Below are 23,694 nucleotides of genomic sequence, written 5' to 3'. Positions count from 1 at the left end.
TCCATACCTTTTTCTAGCTCAACTGGGAAGAGCTCCAGCTTTTCCACACGCTTCTCGAGTTCATATTCAGCTGATGCAGCCACTGGGTCAACTTCATCATTTCTCCTGTCATAGTCTTCATTGGAATATGTATTGAAAACCTGTGCAAAGAGACGAAAAATCACTCAAACTGCTACTTCAAAAAGAGTTCCAACATATGAAGATAGGTACTGCTTTTGTCCTCTGATGTTGGAGAGTTTGGAAAGGCTTTTAAAAGACAAATTTATCCTGTTCATTCAAACTTCAAGTTTTTAAATTTGTGTTTTTTCATTCAAGTAAAGCACAAGTACGGTTGCAAAAGTCAACTGAGTATAAATGATTAATTTGTATCGATTGTGATTATAAATACAGAAGGTGATCTCGAATGACTAAGTTGGTGTATACAGTCCAGTATTTAAAATACTTAATTCAACTCATTAAGAATGCAGTATTAGTGAAGACTGAAAGAAATGAAACAGCAAAATACATTTGAATAATGATCAGCATACAGTCCCTGCTTCAGTCTTTCCTTCCAATGAAGTTCCAGTTTGCACTCATCTAACTAAAGCTAGGCCTAAAGATTACTAATCTACATTTACACCACCTAATGGATACCATTAGAGATTATGCTCCATATGCAACTTTTTAGAAGAGTACTATACACAGCCATGGGTTATGTATTTTTTAAACTAACCAGGTTTCCAGGTTTATTTCTGCTCTAAAGCAGTAATTCAACATTGACTGCCTTAAGCAAATTATATTATGTACACTACTTTCTGTCATACTTCCAACACAAACATAGGCTTCAATCAGATTCTTCAGACCTTCAGGGACTTCAAATAGCCAAGAAAAGCGTATTTTCATATTTTAGAGGTAACTTTCCAGCCTAATTCATTTAACTGTCTATATTTGGCAGTAATGAAAGAATACACACAATGTAACAATTTTCTCAAACTTCAGTTCCACACATATGTCGTGTTCATTACTTCAAATAAAGAAAAAAAAAATCCCAAATCTCTTTTTAGACGCACCCTAGAGAAGATACAATTATGTAGCCATGTTTTTCTATAGCCCTGTTTCTCTTACACCATAAAGCACCACACTGTACCATGTAACTACACATATACTCAGAAGGTCTCAAGAAGTCTGGTTCCTTACAGCATGTCTTGGAGGCTCCTTTACATCTGTCCCTGGAGCAAGCGTGCCAGATTGCTGCCCAGTGCAATGCCAGAAGCTGTTAGTGCAAATCGATTCCTTTTAAATAGGAAACATATTAAAGTTGCACTACTAAAATACTATGCAATACTACTAAAAGTATAGCAACTGTGTCACGATTAACGCAAAGCTAATACAAAAAAACCCCACAAACCAGCTTTATAGCAGTAGTGGTCAAACCAGAAAAGAGGTTAGTCACTACATGGAAATTTATCTCCTGTATTTTACATCAAAGTGAAACACTTAAAGAATTGCCTCTTTGAAGGAGACTGAGATACTTACTAAACGTTTTACAAGAATCTACAACCCTATTTGACAGGGATGTTTAGTGATACTGGGTGAAAAAAAAGGCTGTTTTAACTAAGTCATGTTCCTAAGAAGCCTCTATAAATACATCCAAAAGCTACTTAAAATAAGTCACATACATACTAAATGCTGTTCAATGATGCTGAACGTTTTATGCTGCTTCAGTATGTGTAAGACTGGAGAAAATACACTGATGTAAAAGTATAAGGAAATTTAAAATTTCACCTGGTCTAAAATAACCTGCAAAATCTATGTGCAAGTTCTGGCCATGCAACACACAAATGGAGAAATCATGCCAACAGGCAACTGCTTCAAAATGTAAGTAAGTGATCACCTTCAGCTCCTTCCCTAAGCTTCTCCTTGTGGATGCAGTAACTGAACCTGCATCCAGTATTTTGTAAAGGCCTTGAACAGGGTATTAATTTCTGCTCCTGTTGTTAACCCCATCGGGTATATGAACTCCCATTTAAAATGGAAAACAAAATGGAGGGTGTCATGCTCAAAAGCCAGACATAGGGGATCTGAAAAGTCTTCTGTTACTCTATGTCTTTCACAGACCTCTTTTACACAAGACAAAACTTTTATTCATGTTATGTACCCCTGCCTGCTGCTTCTGAAAACACTTGAAGACAGGGAGTCAAATCATGAACATTGTTTTCTATATAGGCCATATCAAGCTAGAAAACAACATGGAGATCTAATGATGCTAGCCTGTATATAGCGAAAAAGAAGGTTTGGGACAGAAGTAAATACCAATTACCTTTCAATTGAGAGGCAGAACTCATGGCAACCACCTCTACCCTGACACAGGAATAGATCAAAAGAGTCAGACAAGCCCACTCAATGAAATGCCCTGCCACAGGCTAGCAGGTAACCTCCCCAGGCAGCTTCCCTTCTGTGTGGTCTCCTTGCAAAGGCAACTATGCCCACTGTAAGTTCCATGTCCAAACCCAACTTCATCCATGCTGACACAAACCAAACTAAGGATCAAGCAGTAGAGCCAGCCCCAACTAAAATATTACTGAGCTAAGGCTTGACAACCAACATTTAGACCCAAAATGCATCAGTCATGCAAGAACATACAGGTCAAAAACAACAGCTGTGAGTTTAGCTTGGATTGTCTCATTTATCAACATGATGAGAGAGACTCGTGTTTCAAATGTGGAACAGAGATGAATGTTACCAAGGAAAATAGAGATCTAGTTCACTAGCTGTTGAAGGAAGTTGAGAGAGGAAAATAAACATTGGTTGCTGAAGACAAAGAATAGATAGATGAGGTACAGGGAAAAATTATGTCACAAAATGAGTATATTTATTTCTGGATTCCTTTTCATCATTTTAAGTGGCCCTATTCTTTTCCTTTTGTTCAATGACTGACATTAGTATATTGTGGCAGCAGTTTCAGATTTGTTGCAAATATGCTTCAAGATAATTTTCATTCTAAGCATCAAATCATACATTGACTTCTTTGGGATGATCTTTCTTGAATCAGATTAGGCAGAAATGACAGCTTCTTGGATCTTGCTCACTTTTTTTGAGTACTTAGACCTGCACATGAGAAATGACCTGAAGATACTGGTGGTGGTAAATACAGTTACCATTCTATCTCCAAAGATATCACACATACCATAGATATCATGCCACTCTTACATAGTATCTTACCTAAGCATTCAATTTGAGATTGTAGGATCACTGATGGTATCAAAGTAAAATAATGTATGTTTCCTACCTGGCATTAACTCACTGTTTTTTTGTACATCACTCCTATAATTTTGCCCACTGCCTTCAAAGTGTCTTTTGACTAGGAGAAGGAGGAGGATATTCTTGTACTTCATTTACCTCATTTTGCACGATCACATTTAATGGTTGACTGATTCTATTAAACTAATTTCTGGGTGTTAAAATGAAGAAAAGAAAGTTTGTGCTTGGAAATTTTCTTTCTTTGTGAAACAATCTTCTCAACATACTAATGAACTGCTTGCTCAGTACAGTCATAAGAACTGTCACTCAAGATTTTACTTTGCTAAAAATAAGATAAGCAGTTACAACTTTTTTCTCAAAGTATGCTTAACTGGATTTAAGTAGATCTACTTCACCAAGTCTGGCCACTGTGTTTCCTAGGGCATGTGTGGCATTGCAGACTTATGGGAATTCTCACATTTCCTGTGTTTTCACAGATTGGGTTTTGCCCTCATGCTGGTGAAGAACCCACTACAATGAAGTCTCCTGAGTCATTACTTAAAGAAAGCTCTTTCCCAGGAAAACTCAATACATTATCTGAACCCCTGGTTATACCTCTCCATTAGAAAAAAATAGTTTCCATGGAATTCACCTACAATGTTGACAGGGATTTACAACAGCACTTGTAATCCAGCAACAGAGGAAACGAAAAGCCACCAACAGCTGTGACAACCCAATGGATACCAAAGCTCAATGTGTACGTCAAAACAAACACATCCTGAACAACTGACAGGCTCACTCCAACTCTGCTGTTGACATGCTTCTGTCTTCTTTAAAGTGAAAGAAAAAGGGTCACCAGTGATTCATCCAGCACCAAAGTAATGACAAACTGTATGATTAAAGAAGCAGGTGTTATTGTCAGGCACACTGAGTGGCACCCTCAGGGAAATCATACATACACACAAGACTACTTCCTTCTCTTTCAGAGGGCAGTGACAGAGCATCATCTAGCAAAGACATGCCACTAACGATAAAAACATATTGCAGAGTCTAATTCAGAAAAAAACTCCACATCCTAGTTGTAATACTTCATTTTATGAGTAAGACCAGAAAAATACAGCAGTAGATGAAAACTGATTATTCTTGGAAAAAGTTCTGTAAGTTTGGGGCATTTCCTCATAACTCTCAACTATCAAAAATCTTTACAGAATTTTGCTGGCAGTAACCAATAGGTAGTGGCAACTTTTTGTTTTTAAAGGAAGTGAGAATGGAGATAAACTATGAAGAATCATGAGCTATATTCCCCAGGGGCTAGGCAGCTTGATGCCATGTTAACCATCTTATTAGCGCTGCATAGTTTAAATTCTGGAACATAAAAATGGTCTCATCTGATGTGCTAAGAAAGTTCCAAACATTCTAAGTACATGCTGCACATGATTATACTGTCTTTGTAAATTGTGCTAAGGAACAAGATCTGTTTCCAGGTTCAGCTGCTGCTGATTGCCTTGCTGTCCATGCTTTTTTTAACTCTCCAATGACGGGTGGCCACTAAAGAGAAAGAACTGAGCAAGAACTCCATTGGTGGATGGCATCTTGTTGCAGTAGTTGTTCTACCACAACTTCAGTTACTCAAGTCTAACACATGCATAAATAGTCTCTCTTAGGCACAATTCTTTAATACATCAGGTCATTCCACATCAGAGGCCACAGCCAACGTACCCTGGTGATCACTGTGTAACTCCAGTTATGAAACCATGCCTTCCACCCACTGTTGCTACTGCTTGTCATAATGCCTGCTCATCATGTCTCTGTTCAGAAAACAAAAACAGCACTTAAGACCTGACCCAGGCATCCGAGAGAGATGGATCACCATGCACAGGAAAGCAGCATTACAGAAAATGGCACAAACACTTACAGTGAATATTTGCCAGCAGTTATGCCTCTGGCATCCATTCTGGGTAGGGGAGTAGGCATCACTACCACATCAAAATGAGGCAAATTAACTACTACTTTTCACCAACATGTTCTTATTTCTGAAAATTCAGGGTAAAACTTTTGTAACCCTGGTGTGCTTAGAGGCCATTTTTAAAGTGATACCAGGTCGTAGAGTGGTTATTACAACCTGTGCTTCTGACCCCATCACTGCCATTGCTGTATGTGTTGCTGAGCTTGATGACATTGGTTAATTTTCAGAAGCAGTCTCTAGCTGATGCAAAGTTGTCAATGAGAAGAGAACAGCACCTGTTAGCAAAAGAGACTGTATTGCTTGTGTGAACAGTAAACATTGGCAAAACCTCTCCCCAAACCTGTACAACAACCTCTCTATCTACTCTTCTCCTTTTATCACCATCCTTGGGCAGGAACAATTAAAGACACCTAACAGAGGCACTTCCTGTCCCATTATGGAGAACTGATATTTTCCAGTACATTTGCAGGCATAAATAGCAATGCTATTAGCCTTGGGATGATCCCAAGTCTTCTCTTTTTTTCACAGCTACCAAGGCAAGACCAAGGCCAGAATCTGGGTTTCCTTGGCCTCATATGGAGCCATGGTTCCAGAAACAGCAGCCACAAACTCTAAAGGGACTAAATGTGGCTTCCCAGAGGAACATCAAATGCTCACTGATTTAGTGCACAATGCTTGCTTTAGTATATATCATAAGCTTAATCAGAGTGATAACTGGTACTATTAGCCTTCTTATGTGCCATTTTAAAAATTTTAAAAATTTAGAATGCCTTTGTTTCACAATTTCTTTGCAGAAAACAGCAGCAACCAAATGGGTCATCTCTCCGTACATCCTGGTGAGAAGCCCTGAGAACAATCAGGTTGTCTTCTGGCTATACATCATTGCTGTGCAAACATCCAATGCAGGAAGATGAATCATCACAGAACTATCTTACAATTCTATCTTTTTATAACCCTCTATGGGGTGTGCTGAGTATTTGGTGGAGGAGAATCACAGGGGCCTCTCCCGTGTGGAAGGAATGAAACTCTGCAGAGACAGTGTCTGTATTAGGAGACCATGCACATCAGAGCAGAAGCTCTAATCTTTCTTATCACCCACTTTATTCCCCAAGTGAATACACTTGTTTGCCCTGCACTGAAACTGGGAGAAAACAGAAATGTGCTAACACTAAAGGGAACTGATTTACCTGACACTGTGGATGCACCCTTTGGCAGCCTTCATTATAATAACAGTAGCAACGCTTTATTTTGGACAGTTCTCCCACATACACCCTGTTGATTTTGGGCAAGATGAAAAGGCAGAGATTGTCTCTAATGCAGACATGGACAGAAAACAAATATTTTGTATCAGAAGCATTATTATTAATTACAGTAACAGCTGGAATTTCAGACAAGTTTTGTTGTGATTATTAGCAAGATTCCAAACAGGGAAACATAGTGGCTAAGTAAGTCATTTGGACACAGAATGTTCAGAAAAGCATTACAATTTGTGGATGACACCTTCAGTACTTCCTCAGGTCTTTAAGTCTAGATCAGCACACAATAGCAACTCCCTACCCTCTTCTGTGAGGAGAAACAGGCACATTTGCAGGGTAGCTGCCAGTTTATTCAGAGCAGTTCTACCAGCAGCTCTTGTTTTGTATATACTAAACTAGATTGCTCGGCTTCCTCCACTAAGGATGAAAAATTCTCTTGTGGGGAGAGAAGTGAGGAAGAGCTTTAGGAGCATGATAGAACAAATTATTCATGTTTATAGACACAAAACTGACCTAAAATGTTGCACCTGAAACACAAGTGTGATAATTACTCCTGCACTGCACCCTGCAAAGATACCCTGAGTGGATAACCTCTTAAGCTGTGCTCAAGAAGCTGAACGAGAGAAAAAAAAATAATCACAGTTTGACCATTCATTATCTACTGCTTGGAAGTCTCTCTAGCGCATAGCTATAGGGAGGAGAGGAAGCTCTAACAACATTTAAAAGATAAGTCACCAATTTCAAAGAGTCTTTGTTCTATGGTCGCTCTGTCACAGTTGAAGGGAGTGAGTCAGTGAGGAGAAGCCACCACAGGCTTCCTCCAGCTTCCCAGCTTCGAGTTCCCCTAAAGCCTGCGTGGGCATCAGCTGTCACTAATGCTTCAGCAGGGAAGCACCAAGGAGACAAATCTTCCCAACAAGTAATTGCAGGAATGACACACAGATGGGAATTAGACATTTGCAATATTGAAAGAAACTGATTGTCTAACGCCAAAACAAAGCCTGGGATTTCCCTCAAAAAGCTCTGTAGGAGAAAGATCTGTTTTAAGTGGCCTGAAACTTCGACAAAAAGAACTGCACGGCAGATTTTAGTTTCTGAAATCCCACAAGTGTCTGAGCTCTAGACTTCTCCATCCCAAGTAGACCTCTTCCAACACTCAACAGAGAGCCAGGAGCAACTGTTGGCATGCACAACCAAACTGATCAATTTGGTGATAGAAACTGGAAAGTGTTACCTCTAGATACTCTAGTTTTAGATAACTAGCACACACTATTCAGTCTTTTATCTCTTGACACAGTCATAAAGGCCATGTCTACTAAAAACCCACAAGGTCACTGTCCTGCAGCAGTGCCGACACATCTCAGCTTGCATCCATCTATACAGCTCCAACTACTACAGCATGTCCTGCATCCAGCCTCTCTACTGGGAGAAGCACCTGACTGATGCTAACCTCAAATTGTGACACAATCACTTGCCTGGTGAGACACATGCATCAAAATGCATGGACTAATCACAACACATTTATTAGGCCAGTGACATGAGTGGGGTTTTGTTTCCCAGTATAAGTAGCTTAACAATCAGACAAACTTCACTTCTAAGCTTGTTTCACTGAAACTAGTATCTTAACTTTTATACAGTGATATATTGATAGATCATCATCTCCTAGTAGCAATGAGAGGACATAGCTGCTTGCTGTCTTTGACCTCTCCACTGCATTCACAACTGTTAAATTAGAAGGTCCTACTGCTTCAGATTGCAGGGGCTGCAGGGACTGAAAGTAATCCAGCTAAAATGCTTGAGTCCTTCCAAGAAGGATGCACCAATGTATAGCAGCAGATTGAACTGCTCTTCCACTATAAACCCCTTGCCCGAGCACTTTAAATTCTATGTAGCTCAACACTGACACATTGGTATAAAAATGTGGACATCTTGGGACCTAAAATCAAGCATAAGGCCAAATTTTCAGGTTTATCTTTTTTTCTGTCATCTCAACTTTTCTGTGTAAAAATAGGATTTTGACTCTGACTTTCTGCTACTTGGCTCAGTTTCAAGTGTGACTTCTTCAAAGCATCTTTTTGCATTAAGTAATTCCATAGAAACAGCGAAGGTAATTACCCTAACATTTATTATTTATTCAGTTTGTATTTGTTTAATGCTGATGTACTGATTTTGTTACAATTTACATCACTACTTGTCTACATATCAGAAAATGACAAAATCACTGCTGCTGGAAAGGAGATGTTTGTCCCATGTGAAAACCTCATGCTGTTAATCTTCATTAAGAGAGGTCAGTCCTCAGCAAATAAAAATAAGCCCTGCTAGAGTAAAACCAAAATTAATACAGATCTGCTCTTACAGAGTAATTTCAAAGAATGTAAAAATAATTCCTGATCATTATTTGGCTAATATCACATCATTACAGTTGAATGTTACATGACAAAGGAGATTAAGATCTCTTGAAAATGTCAAGTTTTCACATTAGTGCTATCTAAAACTTTATTCCTTGAAAGTAAGTTAAATTTTTACTTAGGTAAGTAAAAACTAGTACAGCCTTAAGTAATACTCTCAGCTGAAAACATCCTATATTGTGTGTGCTACTCTAAGACGAATCAATGAGGAGATAAAAGATGACCTTTTCCTAGGGTTAGTTTTCCTCACTCTTTATGAAGGTCTGAAACAGTGAATCTGAAAAAAAATCCAGCAGTTCCAAGTCTTACCAAAAGATGAGTTCTGAGAAACTCCTGTTCTCCAGACACTGGCTCTCATTTGACTCCATCAGTAAGGCAGCAGAGCTGCTGCCTCCTTCACAGGCAAGAAAGATACCCTTCTGCCTTACCTGTGGTTTTTCAATTTAGTGTATTTTACAAAGCCTCTGCCTCCTTCCTCCGTAACAGCATGTATCACTGACCCATTCTAAGGCTGCCCTGATACAGATAATCACCAGTCATCTGCTAATTACATTCAAAGTCATTGCCAAGCAACACTCTTTTTTCAGAGACTGGAACATGAGACTTCTGCAAAGCAACAGGCTCTGGGACAACACTTCAATAAAACATTTAACAAAATAAAACCATCCAAGATGTAGTCTGCTCCACCACTCCTGCCAGCAGCAGTTCAAATCCAGAGAGGTTGTCCTGCAGTTCAAGACTAAGTTACTGCAAGTGCTTTCAGTGAAAGCAAACTCCTGCTGAAAGCAAATTTCTTATAGGCTGTAACTTTGACTAAAATAAACTTTGCAGTCGCAGATTGTCAACTTTTCCATGCTGTACCCACTTCAGGTGGATTTAGAGTTCAAAGCCTGTTGGAAACAAGTGGAGCCATAGCCCTGCACCACTGTTTCTTAATATTTTTAAGGGACTTGAGAACAAGATCAGCTCCTTCGAAAACAAATTAAGTTATATCCTTAAGAACATACATAAAATGCAATGCTGGTCTCATAAACGCTGAGGACTCTTCATTGTACAACACCCAGTGTCCTTGTTCACTTGATCTTGATCTAGCGTGTAGTTAAAAAACAGAAGCTGCAGATTAAATCCATGAATATGCGGCCTTGTACATCAGGCTTGCCCTTTGGAGTATCAATCCTACTCACAGCAAACTTCAGGAACACGGTGTCATGAAAAACACAGATGATATGAAACATTTCTTTTCTAAACAGGCAACAAATTACATCCTCTAGGTTGCTGAAGGCAAACATGCCCGTAAACAAATCTTGGAGAAATTTCAGCTATTTTCCCATGGCAACCCTAAAAAGCTAAACAGTTCACTCACTGGCAAATACCAAATTACTTCAACACAAAAATTTTGATAATATTTCTCTGCTCTGGTTTTATTAAACTCATTTTCCAAGCTCTCAGCATGCAACCCTTTGCAGAGTATTTGAATGTTAGATTTACCTTTTGCTGGAAGGCAATCTTATCCTGAAAGGGTCACCCTGGTCAGGCTTTAAAAGATTCACTGGTTTTGAAGCAGTGCATGGAATTCACAACTTGCACAGCTATTAGGGTTGCTGTGTTTCAGGTTTGTTTTAGTAAGTGAGTAAAACAGCATGGTGCACTGAAATCTAGAGTTGATAAAGATACCAGAACAGTCTTCTCTGAATATTCCTGCTTTTTCTGCATATGGTGACTGGTTACAATTCCATGAGGTTTTTTTCTTTCCATCCTTCTCACTATTCTTTTGTCATAGCTATTATCACAAACAGGAAATTCCAGTACCCTCCTTTTTCTCTTGCATTAATGGTACACGCGGAATGATTTTCACTGAATTCTGTTCGATGTGTTTTGCAGAACTGGGTCTAAATCTTTTTGGGCAGTGGGTTATTTTTTTTGTAATGCAGCAGCTTGGAAGCAGCAGTATAACGGGACGAACAAACGAGTAGTGAGGTGAGTCCCCTGAGTCTTACTGATGAATCCCAAGGAGACTTTTTAAGTTCTGTGTATTTCACAGGTACACTTCATATGTAATTCATTCCATTGCCCTGACCCTGACTTTTTTTAACTCCACTTTCTATTACTGGAAGTTACTGACAAATATTTACTTTGCAATTGTTTAAATCTTCTGTCTATTTTTGGTCAGTAATCCACAATTTAGAAACACAGAATAAAAATATGGAAAAAAACCACCCTTGTATGTTTCACGACAGTAGCTTGACAATTGCAGGGAAAAGAGCCAAGAGACAAACTCCACTATATTGCATTCCCGTAAAGCTCAGGGTTCCTCAGCAAGTCTCTCCAGCCAGACTTATTTCACAGATCCTGGACCAATTAAAGATCTGGGTAGAGCCATTTAACATGTTACAGCAGTGCAGGACTCACCTTTAAACTGGAATGGCTTTATCTGACTAGAACTGTAGTTCTGCTTCAGGGCAAAGTAAAAACATATGCCTACTCTTTGAGTGCATCTCCACAGAGCAGAACAAAGAAGCAGCTGCCACCAGAGCACATCAATAGGCATGCTATACAAAAAATTTAAAAATATCAACAAGAATATTTTAGAAAAAATCCATTTCCAATGAGACAACTGATACATCTTACCATTTGTTTGGCAAACACCTCTATTGCCAATGCAACAAACTAGCATGCTCAAGAACTCATTTTATCTTTGAACATAAGTATGCAAAGGAGAATGTCTGTAGTGAGCCAAATTGGACTAATCAATTACACTACAGTACAGCCTTGAGCCTGGACCTTTGGTGTCTACAAGTTTAAACTGATAGGTGAGCACAAGTTGCTATGTCTGTCCCTAGACATTTTATCCCTGAATCTGCTGCAATATTTCATCCAGATCCTTGCATTGCTGCCAATTCACATGGTAACTGAGGGTGCTATTTTTCTTCTGCCTTCAGGAGTGTGACACTTGAGCTAGCCAAGAGTAAATACTGCTTCTGGTACCAATTAGTACAGACTGCCATACAGTAGCAATGTCACCATGAATCAACACATTAGTGTTCCTTCTCCCAGCAATCTCACTCTTCTTCATCCTACAAGTCAAGATGTCCAAACCCAGGAGTAGAAATGCCACAAACGTTCTCAGAGGCAAACACCTGAAACAAAATACCGACTATTTATAAATCATTCTTACATTGATTTAAAATAAAACTCAGCAGACATAATTGTGCAACCTGCATGTTCACTAAAAAGGAATCTACAAAACCAAAATTTTGAACACAATTCCTTTTATTCATTTACAGATATTAGATCTGTTAAAAAATAATCCTAAGGAACAAAAAGGGCACAAAAAAAGTGATCACAGGCATTAGTTTAGAAGATTTGCCAAATAAACTATACAGAGATAATTCATTCACATCTAGTTGTATTGTGAACTTGTGACATATTTTATGAACTGAGCAACAATGAATACAATGTAACATATATATATTAAAAAGTACTATAAATAGTACTCATTGCTATCTATCCCTTAGAGAAGAGAGCAGAGATGGAAGAAGAGTTCAGTCTGACTTGATGTCCAGTATTCTCAATATTAAATCATCAATACAAAACTTATTCTGCTTTTTAAGGTGCAGAGTTCCAACTACCTCAAAAGTTTTTTTGTTACTGTATCATATACCTTGTTTTGTTCCTAGCAGCATCTGCATTTGGTACTAATTGGCAGTCTTACCAATACTGCTACAGATGCAGCAAAGACTAAGTGAGCCAGGGAGAAGGATCTCCAGTCCCAGAAACCAAACAACTTCACAGCCTTGCCTCAGACCAAGGTTGAATAAGCAAAGGCACTTCCATGCCAGACTGTGGTGGGAGTCCTTCTGAATCTCTAAAGCTGTCTCACCATCCCCTTTCTCAATAAGTTCATATCAAAATCTTAAATGAAGAAATGCTTGGATTTTTTCTTTAATGAGAAATTATTAATTAACTGAGATTGTATTACTAAATATATTTCCCCAGTCTAAGATGACTGCGGAAAACTATTGTATTCTAAGAAATACTCTATTAAGAAAACCTCAGAGATGTGTTAAATTCTTCCTTTTCAGAGTGCCAGCTCACAGACTATTCATTACTTAAGTATATGGCTTAGAGTTGAAGCACAGCTTAAGGATGACAGTACATATCAGACAGCCCTTCAACCAGCCTTCTGTACAGAGTAAACATAATCCCCCAGTTTAAGGTGGCACATATTACAGAGGGTATTCATTTAGTTCCTAATACATCCAGGTATTTTTCTACATTGACTAAAATGCTTGTGATTCTCAGGTCTCTGAAGCCTCTGGTAGCTTATTGCTCTATTCACATTAATGTCACCATACAGTGATACAAAGAGACCAATTAATGGGGAGTTGCATTCATTTGGTAGGAATGTTGCACCCACTACCACTAAAACCCAGGCGTTCAGCCTGTTAATGCCACTGCTTGTGTATAAAAACGGACAAACAGGCAGAGGGTAAGAGGATTAACAGAAAAGCTTCTGTAATAGAGCAAAAGGTTTGCTGTATTTGGTAAACATCTTTAAAACGGGAAGTGCAATGCAGCAGCCTCAGCACCAGATCGCTCCTCAATTACCCTTCATATTGTAGACTTACCAATCCCTTAATTGCACCTGCAGGCAGAATTCATTTGGCTGACTGCATTTTTTCTAATGATAGTTTCACATTCACATTGTTCAGCACAAAGAATTGCATCCTAGTAAGATGAAAACTGTCCAGAGTAAGCAAAATAATGTTTATCCATTACACATTCATACCGAGTGTATTACACTACAGTTAATCACACCAATGCTTCAAAAATCAGACAGTCTGTATTTCCAGAGGAATCCAGTCTCCCTAATGCCTCCTAATATGGTATGTGGGTAACAGAGACTCTAACACAAGCCAGGAATAAGGGGTTCCCTGGTTTGACTGCATAGCTGGTTCAAATGGACCAGCTCCAAGTGCAAGTGAAAATAAGGTTATTAACGGAGCAAGAAACAGAAGGTTACAAATGTGTGCACACAGTATATCCAAACAGACAAAGAGAAAGAAGGATCATGAGGATAAACTGGTATTAATGAATAATGCTAGCCCAGGATGAGACTACAGTAATAATGCCACAAAGTGGGGGATTCAAGATAAATACATTTAACGTGACTCAATTCAACACTATTTTTGGACATTTTTCAACTTCACCATTTCCTGTGACATCAGGCATAAAGTCTGATACAACTCCCTTGAAATCAACAGCAAAATTTACTTCATCAGCCTCAAGAGGAAGCAAGAGGAAGAGGCAGAGTCTATATTACGATTGTTTTTCACTCTGCCCTTCAATTGTGCATAGAAACCACAGACAGTTTTGCTTGCATGTAGATCCTTACACAAATCTACTCTTTGTACCCAAATTTACTGCATAAATTCAGATTTTACAGATGCTTCCTATATACCAGTCTGTGATGGATTTGAAATTCTGGAGAATCAAATGCAAAGTGTAGCACCCAGTGCTGTCCACCCTGCGAAGGTGTTTGTGTAGTTCCATGGAGCTCAGGCTGTGAGCAGCCCAGCTTTAGTATGACTACCCCACTCTTTCACCAGGCTTCTTGCGTCTGTGGCACAGGTTGCCAAAGACACTGAGGTGGGGCTCAGGGATGCTGCTTACAAGGCTGTTATTGCTGTGTCTCAAAAAAGCAAAGCAGATGACCTCTTGTTGGCCCCATTGATAATATCTCCTGATATTATCGCTGAAGAACGAACACGAACCTTCTCCACTGACACCTGATGGAGGAGCAGAGTCCTGGATCCTGTCAAGTTCCTGTCACTCAACATGCAGGAATACAACTCAGAGAAGCCACAGGAGTGAAATCAATGGAGAGTAGGAAAACACATCCTTCTTGCTCTCTCTCTCACTGTTCTAGAAAGAAAATGGTTGCGGCCTGGCTGTTGTGGGAAATGAAGAGGATGTACTTGTGCATGTGCATTTTGGGTTGGTTTGATTGGTTTTTGGTACATTTTTTTTCCCCACAGGAATATCTTGCTTTACTATTCCGGGACTGACAAAGTATCTCTGTGTGTGTGTTCTTAATAGTCCCAGCATGCGTGGCTACATTTGGGCAAAGTGGCAGATGGGGCACCATGTTCGTACATGTTCTTTACTGGTCATGAAGCCGGCCACGGGGTTAACTGTGAGCCCACTGCTGTCCCTGCCACATGCCAGCAGTGGAGGCAGCTGTGGAAGCAGACATACAGCCAACAAACTCCTGGACCTTGATGGATTACTTGAGTCCTCTGAGCTTTCTCTGTTCCACACCCAACTTCTTGAGCTACTTCAGGCAAGAATAACTGAAGGTGAACTCAAATATTCCACCTTTGTGAGATAAACTAAAATACGAGGCTTAGCTTTCTGTTGAGATTTGCCCAAGTGGATGGAGAGAAAGCACTGTTTATCATCTGCAGATACAGAGAACAGTAAAAGCTACAAAATAGCCTCTCTGTATGTTGTGTCAATGTAGTGAATAGAGCAGGAGCATCCACGCAAGTGCTGTTCAGTTATTCCAACAGCTGAATTGTGCAGCACACAGCTGGAATCATTGTCACTCACAGTAACTGTGTTCTGGTTACAAACAGCTGCACATTTCTTTTAAAAGTCAAACAGACACTATTGAGAGGAAGATGGACATACTCCAAACAACACATTAAAATGGGTATAATCTGTGTATGACAGGATATAGACCCAAAACAGTAAGCCTTTCAATAGTCTTAGCATGATTTTAATTGTTACCTCTGTCTATTATAATTAATAAAGAGAACATACCCCAAAATCTCTCAAAAATCCTGACATTCAAATATTTTTAAGTCAGCTAGTTTTTGTTGTCTAAAGAAATCATCAAGCCTCTGACTCTTGCCTAAACTAAGGGCTGTGAATAAACAATCAGAGGAAGACTGCAAAATAACTTACAAAATTTTGCTAAAATACATTTATGTATATAAACTTAGCAATTTTTAAGAATTTCTAACGAAAAAAAAGTACACATCCAAGGTTTTCAGAAGCACATCTTCTAAAATATTAGTTTATAGTTATGGTTTCAAGAACACCCATCAATACTGAGAGGTTTCTTCTTTTTGGCATTGCTACTATTCTTAATCAAACCTCCATAGATTAAGCATAAGGAAGAATACAAAACAATCTGAAGCAATCCTTGCAAGCCCTTGTTTAGTATTATTAACAAAAGTTAGTACTAGCTCAAGAAAAGTAGAGTGTAGTGTTAACACTCCCTGGGAGACTGTGCACAACAGATGATTGGTATATAACTCCTGGCTGCTTTTTACCCTTAAAAACCAACTGTCATTAAAACGTTGCCTTGGATGAGGGAGTTAGATACAGGTAGTGTGGGAAAACAAGTATGTTGGTTAGACATCAAACCAGCCTGCTGAGCTGGTAAAACTTTAATCTTGAAAACTTTAATTTTAACCTTACTGTTATTGATTAAACACTCTTGAGATTTAAAAAAAAACTTAAGGAAAGGGCACCTTTTGCTTGCAAGTAAAACATATGGAAAATATAGTGTGAAATGACTGATTTTAAAGGCCTTTTCTATGGTATTAGTAAACTGAATAATCAAAAACACAGTTCTGTCTATAAGTCAGCACACATTTTAGCTTTCAGTTCCTTACAGTAAAGATTAGAAGCCACAGTGTTTAAAAGGATGCTATAAATGATTTTCATTTTTTGAAGGGAAGAAATGTTTCCACAGATTATCCAAGAGTAAAACCAATCAAAGTGCATGTCAGAAGGTTAAGATTTATCCAAACATATTTATTGTTCAAGAACAAGAGGATGAGCCACAGCCATAAAGCAGCTGCTTGAGCACAGCAGTCCATCCACCCTCAGGTAAGAAAGCTGGGCAGAAGAGCCTCACACACGTCATGTCAGTATCCCTCCTGGGTCTGGACCAAATAACACAAAGGTTTGATAGAAGGATTCTGCAAACATAAAATCAATTCCCTCCAATTAAAAAAAAAAAAAATCTTGCCTTTTTAGAATTCACAAATCTCTAGAAGCATGAGGACCCCATTGCAAAAAAACCCCACAGAATCACCATTGAGAAGGAAATCGGCACACAAAATACTGGAGGAAAAAAAGGTCGTCACGTTTTAAATTGCAGCTGCAACACTGGACAGTGTTGGGCATTTATCGTTTTACTTAACTTTGCAAATAACTAAATGGTTTTGCTACTACAGGGAACATCAACAGTAGGTTACTCTCACAGAAAATGATGCAGATAACTGGTAATCTTACAAGAACAGTTAGCTAAAAGCTGTCTGACAGTACTTGAACATATCATGCATGTTTTTGCTTGTTTATCCTGAAAGGTATGAGACATTGCCTCAAATCAAGTTTTTAAAATTATTTTATCTGATTGGGCAGGCCGCATAAAAGCAGTATTAAAGTAATCTTTGGGTTGGAAGCCTCGGCCACTTGCCAAAAGGGGAACTGTCATAATCTGCCTTAAATTCAGGCTTTCAGATGGTGAATATACACTGTGTAATTTAATTTCTGATAAATGTCATAATGTAACTCAATAAAAAAAGTACAATAAAAATACAAACTGTAATTATTATGCCTTTATGTTCTTACTGCTAGCTAGCAAGAGACAGATTTCTGGAAAATTCATTGTGTCCCTGTTTAGGAAAGAACTTGTATTTTTTTAACCCAGCAGACTTTTCTGAGCTTTTCCAAGACCGGTGCCTGAAAACCACATGCATAAATTGGGTTCCATCATATGCACACAAAACACATTGTAGATGCAAGAGTAATTTCTCATACTCAACCTTTATCCTTGGTTCTACCAAAGCTTCAGTGCTCTTATGGCTTGTATTGATTTCTGCCAAAAGAGATCGGGACAAAAATCCTTTCATTGAGTAGTAAGAACAATTTAAAGGCAGTCAGTTTGCCTTTCAAAAAACCACTTGATTAACTAGGGAGCTATGTATGGAACCAGAAATTAGTCAGCAAGAGACTACTGCTACCTAATAATCACCCAGCTGAAAACCCTCCTGTGAGCAAAGTCAGACAATTGAATCCAGGTTAATCCTTCATGGAAGCTACCTCAAACTGCTGTCCTGCTTCCCTAAGCACTTGCCATTGCCAACAAAATAAATTCTCCATGCTCACAATGTCTGAAAAAAAATTGTTTGTGCTTACAATCAGCGACTGACTGAAACTACCTGAGAAGCTGGATCTGAAAAGGCAGGTAGGCATAAGGGTTCATCCTACTTAACCATTGCTTTGACTGCATGACCTATGAAGAACAGTTTCAGTACTAAAGCACCTGCACATTACATTGTAATCACATACAGTTAGGAAAGTAAAAGCTCAGCTTGAGCTGAAATGGGCCTTCAAGAAAGGGTTCTTCAGATAAATTAACACCAAGCAGAAACAGAGGAATAATATTGGCCCACTACGAAACAAGAGAGGTGAAGTACTCACCAACAATGCTGAAAAGGCAGAGGTCGTCAACACCTTCTTCACCTCTGTATTTACCAGTGCTGTTGGGTCCCAGGCCATAGGAATAAAAGTCCAGGCTGATGCAGACACTGCCCCACCATCAGTGAAGGAAGAGTTGGTGTATCAACTATTACAGCAGCTTGACCCATACAAATGGATGGATTATGATGCCATCCACCTGAGGGTGCTGAGAGAGCTGGCTGATATAATTACAAAGCCACTCTCCATACTCTTTGAGAAGTTGTGGAGATTGGGAGATGACCCTGAAGATTGGAGGAAGTCTAATGTCAACCCCTATAAGAAGGGTTCAAAGGAGGACCAAGGCAGTTATAGACCCATGAGTCTCACTTCAGTCCTTGGGAAAGTCATGGAGCAAATCATGGGGACCGTCACAAGTCAAATGGAGCACATGATTGGGAAAAGCCAACATGGATTTACCAGAGGCAAATCATGCTTGACAAACCTGATCACCTTCTGACAAAGTAACCTGCTGGGTTGATGCAGGGTGAGTGGTGGACATGGTCTACCTGGACTTCTCCAAGGCTTTTGATACAGTCCCCCACAGCCTCCTCCTGGAGAAACTGTCCCGTTACAGCCTTGAAAAGTGGGCTGTGAAGTGGGTGGGGAACTGGCTGACAGACTGTACCCAGATGGTGATAGTAAACAGTTCCTCCTCAAACTGGCAACTGGTTACAAGTGGGGTCTCCCAGGGATCAATATTGGGCCCCATGCTGTTTAACATCTTTGTAAGTGACCTGGATGTTGGGATCAAGAGCACCCTAAGGAAGTTTGCTGGTGACACCAAGGTGAGTGGAGAGGCTGACAATCCAGAAGGCAGAACCACCCTCCAGGATTTTCGAACCAGGCAATCACAGGCCCACATCTTCTTTGTATATATGAAATACAAATGAGAATCAGAGATTTGACTGAACATTGCTGAATCACAGCTATTTACAGCCCTTGGGACTCTCAACAGCTGAGTAAAATACAGAAAATAGTCCTGATACAGTAATGTGAGTGTAAGAAAAGACTCAGACCATCACTTTTTCCTTAGCCAAACTGTTCTTGTACTGTTGTACTACTGCAACCACATTGAAACAAGCTCAATCTCCTGAAAACCCATTAACATCATGGCAAGTTTAAAGGCACTCAGAGCTGCTTTCCAAGTAAGTCAGGGGGTCATCTCCAGTTCATTTCCACACAATTAATATCAGGCCAGTATCCAGTGGCTGAAAACAACTACTACTCTAACATAAAAAATTGTTCCTATTCAGCAATCACAGGTATTGGCTGAATTGGAAAATGCTGAGGCTCTTCTAAAGGTTCATTACCTGTTGAGACATCAAGAATACCCCAGAAGTTCCCAGTTAAGGCATAGCTGTACTCTTTTTAGGGAATGTCCCCCCTGAAGTGCAATCAGGCTTTGCTGGCTCACGAACTTCCCAGCTGCTAATGTACAAAATGCAAATAAAAGGTAACAGGGAACTGATGCTCAAGGAAGGCAAGAACGTTGATATACAAACAGGAGTGGTACAAACATCTGGACAAACTCTTTTTTGCTCTGTCTTGCTACCTGATCCAAACATGCAAAGGGATCATGACAAATAACATACTACTGAAACTATGAGCAATTTCTAATTCAAAATTATTTTATGTATTTTTAATGCAAAGAGTAATTAAACAAAGGTATGAAACTTCTCATTATCTTTGTCAATAAATAAGGGGGGAAAGTTACTCTTTTATAAAGAACTATGTGTTTTCCTCCTTTAGAGTCTGACACAAACATTTTCTTGTCTTTTCTATTTTTCTTTCTTATTTTCTAACCCTTCTCTCTTAGACATTTAGGAAGCAGAAGTTGATATTAAATTTATGCACTTTGGAATAGATGTTATTTCTGTTCTTCAGTTATCAAAAGAATTCCTTAATTAAATATCTGCATACAGCACTCTGAGAACTGTTTTTATATTTTAATCATATGTTCCTCTACCTTGTTATTTTGCTTTTACTTACTCTAGAGTGTGGAAGTAATGAACATAAAAACATGCATGGTTAAATTTTGTAATGCAGACTTTTGAAACCAACCAAAGAATGACTTAAATATGCTGCAGTACTGATTCTCAAAAACAATGAAATGCAAAGGTGTTTTACAAAATCATAATTTAAGCAACTGTGTTTGTATATTTTATATATACTATATATGTGTTGTGTATTACAGATGAAACCAACAATTTCTCAACTATTTAACCAATACATTCTCACAGTCATAAGCAGAAATTAATTCCCAAATGTTGCTCAGACAGCAAAAGCTTAAATGCTGACCAGCAAATTACCCTCATAGTCTGAGCCCTGCACTCCCACTCTCTTATTCAAGAGCTTTTAGAGAACATGCAAAAACCTAGTGGGTGAGGCAACCCTTTAGTTAAAAAGCACCACGTATCTGCACAGCAAACTGAACACCAAGATGATCTCTATCGCACTAGCATTCTTCAAAATACAGTTTCAGAATCATACCACTCCATTCTTCTCTGCTAACTTTTAAGAAAGACACCTTCTCAAGGCACAATTACATACTCACACATTACAGAAAAATAATCTCAACATTTCCTGTTATGGATAGGAGATTTACTTAGCCTTCATGTAGGAAACAATTTAAGAGCTCTAGTACCAATCCTCAACACGCTTCTTGAGTGTAAAACATTGGATAAACCTCCCCCAACATATTTTTATTGAAGAACGCAGGGCTACAGGATTAGGTTAAAGTTGTACTATCTGTATCCTTTTCTAAGGCATCAGACATGAGCTAATCCTATTACTTCCTAATGCACTGATTATTATTTTTTTTTTTTTGGTATGCTAAAGATGTGGGATCACCTTTACTCATGAGGGAAGATCTTATGGTAAACTGTGTAACTGTTTCACGGCATTGATCAATTTCAACTGTGATTTTATGTTCGTCAGTTAGCTCTCTTACATTATAATCCATGAGGTAGCATATATATTAAGTGGAAAAAGGAAAATTAAATGTAACATGTTAAATTTTAAAAATAACCTTCCCCCTCAACAAATGAAGTTTACCAAACCTATGTAAATATTGTATTACTCTCTAGAATCGTTCAATATTTTATGTGTATTATTACTTTTTTGCTTTCATTTACATGTTATTTACGTATTGTGTATAAATATTTAACATCTTTATGTTGATTTTACTATTAATAGATCATATGTCTTAGCAATAAATATTCAAATATACAATATATAAAATACAACAAATTGGCAAAATAAATGAAAATTTGGATAAAGCATTAATAAATCAGTAATGTATATACAATAGAAGATGCTATACTCCTCTTCCATAGATTTTCTGGTTGGTTTTTTTTTGTTTTGTTTGTTTGCTTGTTTGTTTGGTTTTTTTTTAACTTAGAAAGTGATCATTTGGGGAGTTTTCCAGAATGCCCATGGAATTTCCAGGATGGAAAGGAGCTTGGCTGATGTCACCCAGCGCCCCATCCTTCCTACACGTGGGATTACATCTGAACCACGAGATGGCTGAGAGCAGGTGAGGGTGGATCTCAGCAGTGTCTGCAGCTGCCTTACAGGAGCGGATTAAAGAGGGACAGGAGCTCCAAAGGGAAAGGATGAGAGGCCACAGACACAAGTCTGTAGATGGGAAATTTTTGTTAGAAGTAAGGAATTTAAATAATTATTTTCTCCCTGTGGGGATGCTCTAACACAGGAACAGGGTGTCCAGAAAGATGGGATTCTCCCTGGCTAAGGGAAGATGCACACTTGGGATGGGCAAAGCCTTAAGTAATCTGGTCTGTCTCCACCTGCTCTGAGCCAGGGGCTGGATAAGAGGATATCTTCACATCCCTTTTGACCTCAACTGCTCTGTGATACTGCTTGGGGCTTCTGTGAATGGGCACAATAATATTTTGTATCAATGCATTAGATAATCAGTATTTAGTAGCGTACTAGTGGTCAAGATTAAGATAAATCCCCAAATGAAAGCTTTAAAACCTTTTTCTGAAGTGTTTCTTAAAATTAAAGTGCCACATAGGGCAGCTTTACATTACCCAGTCCCTACCTCCTGTAATACCTTTCCATGGCCCTGTCACTACAACTTCTTTTCTACATCAGAACTCAGGCTGATGAAGTCCAATGCAGAGTTTGATTCTCTGCCCTGCTTCCTCAAAACACGTGGGCATTTTCGCCCCTGCTCTGCAATGGTGGTTACTCCCGAATTTGATCATTTTCAACCCCCTACTGTTGCCTTTCTCTGTTACAGATTTGCTAGAAACAAGATAAGAGTTAGATATACAAGTACTTTAATTGTGAGGGAAAACAAGGTAACCAGACTGTAAATTACATATTAGTGCAACTGGGAAAACAATTTTCCACCTTCATCACTGGGAGTCCTTTTATAAGCAGAAAGTTTAAGTGTTTCTGAAAGACTAAAAGGAAGGGAAAAAGTGGCATTCCCTGCACATTACATCACAATTCTACCTGACAATTTCTCATGAAAATACATGTCATTATTACTTCCATTTAAGAAACTTCATACTTATTCACATATTTTATTTTATTTTATTTTCCCATTATTGTGAGCCAGCTACCATGCCTAGTTCTTGTGCTACATTCAATGCTAAAGAGTATGTCCTAAAGCCACTAAACATGCAGATCTATCAACAACCTTTAATGCTATGGTGACTGGAACTCATCAACTAGTGAGCTCCCATATCAATCCTTTAGTGTGATGCTATATTTTTAATGGAATATAATAATGGATTGCTAATCATAGAAATGCTATACCATAGCTGTTTTTAAACAGCATTCTGTAAGACCCAAGTAGCTCCTGAAACACAAGAGTCAAGCCCAGCTCTTCAATATCATGCATTAGGAAACTTACAGTCTGCCTTAGTAAGTTTTTATTATTTATTTCTTAAACATCTGAAGCTTAGATAAAAATTCAGCTCCCCACCTCCAAGTTCAAGGTGATAGAAATATTACTATTTCCATTAATTTTGCTTTTATGTTTTTCTTTTTGCTGGAAATTCTTTTTAAGAAAGCAGTATTTGGAGTATGTTTTTAACTTTTGCATAGAAATTGATGAAAATATACTTAGAGAGTAGTTTAAAAATGATTTAAATTTACCTAAAAATTACAAAGGAAAAAAGGGAGGGAAAGAATCTTGTATTAAAAAAAGCATAACACACTAGGGTTTCAAGTAAAGAACACTCAAAATTACAGACAGCACACTATCCAAGTCATAAAACTGATTAGATTAGCACTAGAAAATTTTGCATTTGTATCGCATAGGTTACTGTGA

General features: G+C 38.6%; 1 protein-coding gene across 4 annotated transcripts in view; it reads right to left on the bottom strand.

Moving 5' to 3' along the window:
* Positions 1-23,694, bottom strand: part of PPP1R9A (protein phosphatase 1 regulatory subunit 9A) — a 140,307-nt gene that overhangs the window by 64,285 nt on the left and 52,328 nt on the right. For all 4 annotated transcript variants that reach the window (XM_051612595.1, XM_051612596.1, XM_051612597.1 and 1 more), the window contains exon 3: positions 8-140. In XM_051612595.1, the coding sequence (XP_051468555.1) occupies positions 8-140 (133 nt within the window). The remainder of the gene's footprint in view (positions 1-7; positions 141-23,694) is intronic.

Source organism: Apus apus, chromosome 2 (assembly GCF_020740795.1).
Source record: "Apus apus isolate bApuApu2 chromosome 2, bApuApu2.pri.cur, whole genome shotgun sequence".
Taxonomy (NCBI): Eukaryota; Metazoa; Chordata; class Aves; order Apodiformes; family Apodidae; genus Apus; species Apus apus.
This window is presented reverse-complemented; position numbering and strand designations above follow the sequence as displayed.